The 10898-nt window shown below is 36.8% G+C and overlaps 1 protein-coding gene across 1 annotated transcript; it reads right to left on the bottom strand.

Annotated features, from left to right (window-relative positions):
- Positions 1-10189: 10189 nt before the first annotated feature.
- Positions 10190-10591, bottom strand: LOC145130300 (uncharacterized). The gene has a single exon (XM_079065122.1). It carries the CDS (start codon positions 10589-10591, stop codon positions 10190-10192), a length of 402 nt encoding a protein of 133 aa, XP_078921248.1.
- Between the last annotated feature and the right edge of the window lie 307 nt (positions 10592-10898).

The following is a 10898-nucleotide window of genomic DNA, read 5'->3' as shown; positions in this document are numbered from 1 at the left end:
TTGCGAACCAGCTTTCGCAGTTGAAGCTCAACTTTCTTTATAAAACTCTTGAGTGTAGGAGTTGCCTCAGATTTCTGTTTAAGAAAGAACACCCAAGTGAAACGTGAAAAATCATCAACTATAACAAGAATATACTTACTACCACCGACACTTTTGATTGCAAAAGGTCTACAAAGGTCTATGTGTAGAAGTTCTAAAGATTCGATGATTTTCGTGTTTACTCGAGTAGGATGGCTTTTCCTACTTTGCTTCCCCATTTCACATGCTGCACATAAATGATCCTTATCGAACTTTAATAGAGGAAGCCCTCGCACATGATCACCAAGCACAATCTTGTTGATATCCTTGAAATTTAGGTGTGAAAGTCATCTGTGCCATAGCCAACTATCATCGGAATGAGCTTTTGTTAGCAGGCAGACAACAGGTTTTCCTCTTATTGGGTTCAAATTTAGAGGATACATTTCACCTTTCCTTGGAGACTTTAAAAGAACAGCTTTTGTTTCCTTTTCTATGATCTCAGAACCTTCGTCATCAAAACATACTTTCAAGCCAGTTCCCACAACCAGTTGAGAAACGCTAATCATGTTGTGTTGTAATCCATCCACATAAGCCACCTTTCGTATTGAGAAATCTCCGTTCGAAATCATTCCATAACCTTTGATAGTTACAAACGAGTTGTTACCATACTTTACATTTCCCCCATCTTTCAGAGCATGAAACTCCCTAAACTCTTCCTTTCTTCCTGTCATGTGACGCGAGCAACCACTATCAATATACCATTCGTTGTCGAACTGCTCGTCACGTATAACCTACAAAATTAAGCAGATTTAGAAACTCAAAGTTGCTTGGGTCCTTGTGAGCCTTTTACAGAAAGTGGAAAAGTAATGGAACGATCAATCATATAAGTTCATTTAATCAAGGTGGTTTCATCCTTTTTCTTTATTGTGAAAACTTTGATTTTCATCTTATCAGAATTAGTATGTTTTTTTATTTTTGACGAGATCTTTGTTATCTTTCTTAGGGTTAGTTGTCGGCTTCTTAGTGAGAACTTCAGAATCTGAGAACAATTTTCCTTTTCCTTTGAGATCTTTGGCAGATGCTTTCATTGGGTGAGAATGGTGAGTATTGGGTTTCTCAACGAACTCCTTAGAAGATGATGATTTGTGAGTAAAACTTCCCTTTTGTTGTTGGGGACCACATGAATAACAGTGTGAACACTGTTTGGGATTCGCTTGCGAACTTGCTTTCGCTTTTTTACTGGAAGCTTTTTCTTTGCGAATGTAGTTAGAGTTTTGGGAATGCCAAAATTGCTTCCTTTCGTTGAGATTCTTCTGATATTTCCGATTCATCTGACGTTTTTGCTCAACAAGTTGCTTTGAAGATTTGTGAATATTTGCCTTTCGCTTCGATTCACTTGCACGTGTTTCGCTCTTTCCAGAATGAGCTTCGCTTGGACATTCCTTAGTACCACTTGGACTGCCTTTTTCAAAACTTGAAGGCTTATTTATTGGCTCTGCAACATAACATCCTTTAACTCTCCAGGAGGTTCTTTCAGAAAGACCCTTTGTTTCGTCTGCATTATCAATTGGTGCAGACCAGAAGAATGCATCACAGCCATCTTTGTTGTCTTCATTAACAATGGATGTTAGTTCGATGGTATGATTTTTGTCTAGTCCTCCAGTAGCGAATTCAACTGAATTCAACTGAATTTTCAGAAATAAGGACTTTTATAGGTTCAGGTTCGTTTTTCATAAACTTAGAACAATCAACCTCATCTTCTACATATATTTCGCTCATATCACCATCCTCGTCAAATTCAGATGTATTTTCAAGATTGATTTTATTTTCTGAACTTAACTTGGAATTCAATGAGTCAAATTTATGTACAGTTTCGGTCTTGATTTTCAACCTGTCATTTTCATCAAGCAAGTTTTTCAACATGTCCTTATGATCTTTGGACTTAATAAAAGATTCAATTTTGTCTAGTCCAATTTTGTAAGCTTCAGAAGTTTCGTCTAAAGAGACGATAGATTCACATTTGTAACAATCAGCATCAATCTTGTCTTCCTTAAATTCAAGAAAAGGCAAGATCATTTTATGAATCTTTTTACCTATTTCACAATCTAAATGCAACTGAGTAATATTTGAATAAAGACGTTTAGCAATCAAACAAAAGATGTTTCTTTGTTTCAAAATTTTCAAATTATCCCTCTACAAATAAATTGATTCATCTCTAGACCTAGACAACTCTAACTCTATATTCTCAATCCACATCCTTCGTTCCTCACTCTTGGATGACGTCCTGCTGATTTCATCGGTTAGGTTAGCATTCGCTAGACGAATTTGTTTAAGACTATTACTTATACTTGAAAAGATGAAGTTTAGGTCGTTTAATTCAGTTTCATAGTTAGATACAGGTACATTAAGAGATTTAAGAATGGTGTGTACCTTTTTGATCAGTTGATCACACTCACTGATTTGCTCACCAACAGGTTTCGCAGCAAAACACTTGTCACCATATCCACTATCAGCTGACACGCCATTGGTCACCATCAAACATCTACTAGCGAACTTAGAACTTTCTTCTTTCGCAACGAATGCCCTGCCATGTGTAGGCTTGCGAACTTCCTCATCCTCGGAGTCAGTTGACCAAATCTCCACTCCTCCAAAATCATCCTCATCTGTATTTTCCTGCACAATTAAAGCATTCATAGAGCTGTCAGTGGTCTTTTTCTTTTTGATCTCCTCCAACTTATGCATATAGTAAGTCTCATCATCCTCGCCATCTTTCTTTTCATTCAGCCTTCTCAACATGCACTCCTTTGCCAGATGATTTTTACCATGACAGTAATTGCAGTCATACCCACAGTCACATGTAAGCTTGTTTTCCTTCTTCTCTTCTTCCTTCTTAGGAGTGCTTTTATTCTCCTCCACTTTCTCAGCACTATAGCTTCCCTGCCAGTTTCGGTTCTTGGTTGATGGAAACTTCTTTTTGGCGAACCGCTTGGGATTCATGATCATTAATGCATAATCTTCGTTAGAAAGATCACACTCAGAGAGCTCCGTTTCAGATTCTTCCTCTGTAACATTTTTTCCTTTTGCCACGAGAGCCAAGGACCCCATCCTGGACACAACTTTCGTTTCTTTCGTTACTTCGTTTTCAAGTGACTTAAGAATGCCAAAAAGTTTGGCCAATGTATAATTCTTGAACTGTTCATGTGCTTTAACAGTTGAGACTACTGTCATCCATTCAGGTCTGAGACCATTCATGAATGTGACCTTCTGCTCGATCAGCTTGTGTTTTATTCCATGCTCAATCATCTTACTAAGAAGATGATTGTATATGTTGAACGTTTGGCTGAGGTTCTCTTCTAGCTTTTGTTTGAAGTCACCAAAATCCGAAAGCAGGAGTGTTTGGGTGGAATGTTCGAGATCAGCATCTGTGGAACATCCTTCATATCAATGAACAACTGGTTGTATTCCTTCTGATTTTTAATGATTCTCTTTAAGCCTGTCCCAAATTTAAGCCTGTCCCAAATTTCTTTCGCACTGTCACAAGAACTCACTAAGAGGAATGTGTCAGACTGTAAAGCGAACCTTATCACTCTCATTGCTTTAATGTTACTGATGAGTTTATCTTTCTCATCCTTAGGAACATCCTTCATATTAATGAACAACTGGTTGTATTCCTTCTGAGTTTTAATGATTCTTTTGGTTTCAGAGTGAACAAAAGGACCCAAAGTAATCGCTTCCCAGATCAAATACCCATTGTCTTCTAAGCCAAGAACATAGTCTTCAAAGCGAAGAGCCCATACTTCATACTCATGAGGATATAGAATCGGAATTCCAGTGGTTGAACCTATGCTGTTTGAGATGTTGATTGGATTGGATGAAAAATCGTCGTGAGACATGTTGACTTGTTTTTCTGTACCTGTTAAGAATCAGACTTATAGGATCGTATTAGGGTAATATCAAGATCACAGAGTAGCATCAACAAAGTAATGACGACTCCAACAGATTCGATAAAAGCGAAAACCCTAACGATTTCTTCAAACAGAAGAGATGCGTATGATTTACACAGCCTCCTGCTCTGATACCAATTGTTGGGAATAAAATCCTCTTAGATCGATTGATTCTAACAAGTAAAGTATTAACACAAGATGTAAAACAAGAACACAAGATGGATCAAAGATGTCGAATGATTAAAAACCACAACCTCATAAGAACTCTATAAAGAATTGCTACTGTAGAGGCGTGCTAGGGTTACAAGGAAAAGATTAATCCAACGTTAACAACTATGCTTGCATGCATGCACTATTTATACTATAACCCTAATAATAAATATGGTTGGACAGGCCCAAACCGTGTACATAATGGACAGCCCAATGACGCAATCTAATATAAACCCAACAAAAACTTAACTAACTAATGCACTTAGGCCGTGTACCTAGTCATATTATAGTATAGAAAAGTAAGCCGGGTGTCGATTACAAGAATGATATTTAGCTAATAAAAAAACTACTAAAAATAATCTAAGAGAAACAACTAAAAGTGGAGGTTTTATCTTATTTTTCAAGTTCAAATTAACTTAATTTACTCAAATAACAAATAACTAAGCAAACAAATAACTAAAGACGACAATAATCAAGAGTATAAAGACACTTTTGCTTAGCTTTGAATCACCCTTTTTCCTATGGTTAGTTTCAAGACATGGATTAATTTCAGTTGGTTACCAATATTAATGTTATTAGAAGTCTTGGTCCGATCTCCTAACGTTTTCACCAATTCATGAACTACTATGCAATGATCTTACACAAGTGGACACTAAATTGATTATTAAGATTATTAGGCTATGTAGGATATATCTAAGGTTAATTTTTCTATTATTTAGACAAATAACCAAAACAAAATTATGATCAAATTATGTCCTCTAGCACAGTTAAAGTATCTACCTTTCTTACCTATTTTAGGATTTGGTCAATCACCAGCTCTAGCAATTTAAGATTCATAAGCAACTAGGTAAACAAGTTCATGCAGTTAAAGTGATCATTCAACTACACAAAACTTGAAGATGTAAGCAACAAAGATTGAATCTATTAACATGACAGGCTTTGATATATCAAACACAAGCTAAACCAACTTCATAAATTCATGAAAAGTAAAAAATAACACATAGTATTAGGGTTCATCATTACTAAACAAAAGTCTAATGATTTAGCTCATAATTGCAGAAAAGAAACACATAATCACATGGATAACTAAGCTAGACATGATTAGATCTATGCAAACTTAATGAATAATGTGAGTTCCTTGTTCCAATCTTTTGATCTCTTGATCTCCAATCTTCTCCTTCCTTCCTAGGGTTCTTAGAAGGTTATTTTACGCTTTTCAATCACATGTTTATATCTAGAAGTTGTCTTAATCTCTCAAAATCGATAAAATGTTTGGTATTTATATTTTCCATAAAATCGGTCTTCACGTCGTGACCATAAGGCTGTCATGACGTGATAATAGTGATTATCTCGTATGCGCCAAGGAAAATGTACTTCTCCGTATAGGAATCTTCTAAGGACACGTGGTCACAACGTGAACAAGAGAGGGTCACATTGTGAGAGTCTTCTTTATGTACGGGTCAAAAATCTTCTGAATGTCAGGCCATGAGATTTGTAGCTCCACGTCGTGGGGAGTATATAATGCTCGAATTCTTCTTCCTTAAGCTCCTAGTTTTAGGTCCTGTCCTCCAAGTATCCAACTTTCGTCGATTTCAGTCCTTTTTATTCGAAAGCGTCCTTTTTGGCTGTAAAATATAATTTAACTCAATAAGTACCAAATATAGCTTAAATGTATTAAAATCATGCCTAAATATATGTATGAATATCAAAATATCAAAATACCGCACACTTGCTTTTCCTTGCCCTCAAGCAAAACTTCTTTTAATACATCACAAAGAACGATGCCCACCAATATGACACAAAACAGTCCAAATTGAACCCACTAATTACGCATCACCTCAATGCATTCATTTTTGTCTACAATATCCTAATTACTTCCCACGCCTTAAATACTTATGATCCTCATAAACGTTTCCCATGTATTTTGAACGACATTAATTTTATGTATCCCTCCAAATCCATCCCCAAAAAACTTTTTTCAACCTTAAGGTAATATATGTTTAAGCCCTCAAGCATACATATGGTAAAATAACCTAGAAAGAAAAAAAAGTACAATAATTAACCACATGGCAATTTTGCCTTATTCTTCACTTTCTTCAACTTGAATCTTCAATATTTTGAACTTTGACCTTTTCTTAATAACTCTTAATCTTCATACTTTGTAAGCTGTTAATCACTCAAACTTTTGCAACCTTTTTTTAGATAATTCACTTTTTTCACTGAAAACTAAAAATCCTAGAAAGAAAAACATATGCTTAAGCAAGGGAAATTTCAATTGAACCCTTATTGGTTAAAGGTATTAGTCTAGAGTGGAATGACTACTTAAGCTCTCCTGGATATATTTCTGTTACACGATGCTAAACTTTTTAAGTCCCTAAACTACATAAGGTTATATTTTTGTCTCTTGATTTCACTAAGACTGGAAAGCCACATATACACTATAACATCTTGGTTTCACTAAATCTTAGAGTTTGCATCGAATCATCCCCCATAATACTAGCAAACTAGCCAAATGTAATAATTAAAATTTAAAACGACTAGATTTATTAGACTATTTTTTCAAGTCTATATAATTAATTTTAAAAAAAAATTATAGCATTTTTCTAATTACTTTTAAGCTTGAAAATCCTTTTTCGACCCTATCCCACATTTATTTCATACAATGCCCTCATTGTATGCATACAACTCTTAAAAGCACATAAAAGAAATAAAAGGGAGAAAACGGAACAGACTTCCATGGGGTAGTAATGGCGAGATTGAATCTGATTGTTGGAACTAGACTCCTGATGCTGCTCGTGAATGTGCTGGATAAAATGAACCAAAGACTTTAACTTCGAAAAAATATGGTGCAAAAAATCTTCAAATTTAGGCAATGAACTTCATTCACGATGTGAAAAAGTAAGCATCACATTTTGAGGTCAACTGTGAGAAGCACTAAATCATGATTAACTGAAGGCTCACAACGTGAACAACGTGGAATCACGTTGTGAAAACTAGGTCTTCACAGAATAGGTGCTGCCAAAAGGCATTTGATGGTAAATGTTCATTTTACTTCTTAATCGCTTAAGATCCATTTCAAAACCCCTCTGTTCTGTAAATTCTTTCTAACTCTCCTCCTCACCCGAATGACACCCCACACTTTTCAAAAGTTTTGGTCTTCGATTGTAAACTTTAAACTCTCGCGACTTTTTTCTAACAATAAATTTTTCCATCAACAAAAATAAACAGATTTCCTAGGTTGAAACAAGAAAAAAAAACATAACATCATTCGGTTACAAGTCTAAAATAAAACAAACCAAAAATAAATAAAACACATCAAAATGAAAACAAACAAAATCAAAATAAATCAAACCAAAAAATAAAACTAAAAAGGATAGTTAATCGTCATCCTCGTCCCCATGTGCTCCGCTAGTCCGTGCTCCAAAATTACCAAGCGCCCATAGTTCTTCCCAAGTCGGTATAAAAGGCATTTGAGGAGGCATGTTGGGCGGGCCCTCAATGTGGAATGCGATTATATCCCATCCATGGATTGCCCTAAGTAGTTCACTCCCCCGTGAAGGCTATCTAAGTAAGTTCCAACCCAGTTTTGAAACGAGTCGGATGGGACTCCACCCATAGGTACATCTTGGGTTGTGGTTGTGCTCTTTCACCTCTTGGCCTCATGTTCCTCTTTCCTCTTGGCCTTGGTTGCTCTTCCACACCTTCAATTGGTCTTACCTCATCATCCACGAGTATTCCATAAACTCCTCCTAAGTTCACCACCACCCTCATTGATTATAAGTAGTTCATGGAAAGATTGTGGCCCTTGATGCATGTCAGCGTACGAACCATTCCCAGGATAAATACACGATATGATTTTGCCATACAGGTCACGAAATGCTCACCCACAGTTGGGCTTCCTGCTCTTGAACTATCTGCTTTCTCCCCCAAAAAATTAGCAAGAAAGTAGAGGATATTGCAGAAAACGCCCGGTGCCAAGATGCTCCAAAGGTAAAATAGATTGAGGCTAATAACGTTATCGCCATGCTTTTTATGATTAATAGAAAACATAACAAGGCGGTGGATAAGGCGGTGAATTGGAGACCGAATGTGACTCGCTTAAGAGATCCCCGAGTTGAAGTTACCGTTTGCAATTGTAGACCAAAACCCATAATTATTGACCCCTTTGGAATAATCTATTGCCGTGGCCCATAAAAATATATCAAATTGAGGTGACAAGGCTTCATGTTGCTCATATAAACCCAACCTCCAAGCCAACTCAATCAAGCTGCACTCCTGATATTGACCTCCAAGCCGAAACACTAACACTCTTCCGTATTAAGGATCCTCCGTATTCTCCTCAAAATATATTGTAGCAAAGAATTCGACACTAAGCTCCTTATAGACCGGTTCTTTGATGGAAAATTGTTTTTTCCAACCTTTTCAAGTAAGTGAAATGTCATTCCCAACATATAACTTCGTAAGGAATGGGTTGAGTCTTTTCAGTATTCCAATTTCATTCAACCTTGTCCAATCGATGGTTTGTGAAATAGCAAATTCCCGATTGTGTAACCATCCTAATCGATTGTTGTAATTTTTCAAAATATGACATGAAATATTGTTTGGAAATTGGTAAAACGGGTGGAGGTCGGATAAGTATGCTCAGGCATATTGAGTATCTTTCCTTGGTCCCATTAATTATGCACAACAGTGAAAAAAACAACCAAAACATACCACAATAGTTAAGTAAAACAGAAAAGAAATGGTCTGATGTTCTAGTTTTCACGGCGTGAGCCCTAATGCCTCACATTGTGAAGACAATTCAACAGCACTCTAAATCGCAACATGTTTATGCCAAATCGATCTAAAATTATGCAAAGGGTTTTGTCTAATGGTAGTTCTAAGTCTAGTAATCACACATCCAAATCCAATTGCTCAAGAAAAATACACAAATTTGACATAATGAACCTACAAATCGAACCCTAAAGTTGAATCAAACAATTTCAACAAAATTAAGGGTAAATGATGGAAGAATAATACCTTTGATGATTAATAATTACGAAATATGGAGAAACACAAGAGAGATCCATCAAAAATTGAAGTGGGGACCGAGAATGGAGTTCACGTTGTAAGTGTGGGTAGAAAATTATTAGTCAACTGGTTTTGTTTAGGTTAAAAAAAATGCCCCCCCCCCCCGCTTCTCACGCCGTGAGCATAAGGTTGTCATGGCATGACTTTTCAAAGTTTCTTCAGGCCTTCTTTGAACCCCCATGTCGTGGAAACTAATGGCCACGTCGTGGGTACTGTGTTAACCTAAAAAATATATTTAAAAATTCATCAAAATTTTCACAACTCTCATAAAACCCCACATTTGATTTAAAAAAGAAGATGACCAAGTGAATAATCCTAAGAAGTAAAATAAAAAACAAAATAATAAAGATTAGAAAGGAAAAGGAAAGGAAAATGCAAACCAAACTCGATTTGTCTCCCGAGAAGTGCTTCTTTTGATGGACTCGTGAGTCGGACTCCTTCCCGCTCTACGTTGTGCCAGTTGGGATCAGAAACTCCCTCTTTTCCTTTATCTCGAGTCGTTTCCTCTTGTAAGCCGCAACCCATCTTCTATAAGCTTTCTTCGAGTTCTCCTTCTTCTTAGGGTTTTCATTTGAGTCTTGTTTGCGCTTGACTCCTCGAGATTTTTCAGCCACCATGCTCTTCTCTTTCTCCTTAGTAGGTTCCTTCATGTCTACTTTCATCTTGTTAAGTGTGGTTTCTCTCATGTCCACCTCTCCCTCGTCACTTTGACCATGTTCTTCATCTTTAATTTCCTCCTCGACTTGAGCTTGCGGTGTTGTAAAGGCAAAAACTTCAAAAACCATTGGAGTTGAGGCTCTAGGCTTGGTATGCTTGACAGTTTCTTGCGGTTTTGGCTTCTCCCAAACTCTTAACTCCTCCTCCATCAATTTTTCCAATTCTTCCATCTCATTATATTCTTTATTTACCACGTCCATGAGAAATACTTCATTATTAGCTCTCAAATTCTAGGACATTTCATCAACTCCGAATGTGATATCCTCCTTCCCCACTCGTAGTGTGAGCTTAGACTCTCGAATTGCTACTAGGGCTCTTACGGTATTGAGTAATGGGCATCCAAGAATAATAGGCACCTCTTCATCCTCTTTCATATCCAAGACAACAAAATCAATTGGAAAAATGGATTTTCCAGTTTTTACCAATAAGTCCTCAACTATGCCCCGACGATAAGTAACCGAATGATTTGCCATATGGATCGCCATTCTTGTGTTATTTAATTCTAGAAGGTCAAGCTTTTGGTAGAGCAAATATGGCATCATATTGATGCTAGCTCTAGAATCAGTGAAAGTGTATGTCTTTGTTGCATTTCCAAACTCACATGGCAAAGTGAGGCATCCAGGATCTCCCATCTTTGTCGGTATTCCTTCCATTACAACCGCTGAACATTGTTTATTAAGAAAAAACTTGGACATCTTTTCTAATTCTTGATGATTGTGGAGAAGGTCTTGAAGAAATTTGGCATATTCAGGAATCTTTGCTGTAACATCTTGATTTCACCATATTCCATTTTGACCTTTGGTTTGTGAATTGTTTGCAAAGTTAGTCCCTAATGGCATTTTTGTAATATTCGGTCATGCATGCGTACGCTGGGCGTACGTTGAGTATGCGAGGCGTATGTTGCCACGGTGAAAACCCTAGTTTTTAGGGTTTGGACCC

This window comes from Lactuca virosa, chromosome 8 (genome assembly GCF_052849685.1).
Source record: "Lactuca virosa cultivar CGN04683 chromosome 8, Lactuca_virosa_CGN04683_v6, whole genome shotgun sequence".
In the NCBI taxonomy this organism is placed as follows: Eukaryota; Viridiplantae; Streptophyta; class Magnoliopsida; order Asterales; family Asteraceae; genus Lactuca; species Lactuca virosa.
The sequence above is the reverse complement of the archived record's forward strand: the minus strand, read 5'-3'. Positions and strand labels throughout refer to the sequence as shown.

What these genes read in the sequence shown, in the direction of transcription:
- LOC145130300 (XM_079065122.1), bottom strand. Translation starts at nt 10,591, where the DNA reads ATGGGAGATCCTGGATGCCTCACTTTGCCATGTGAGTTTGGAAATGCA.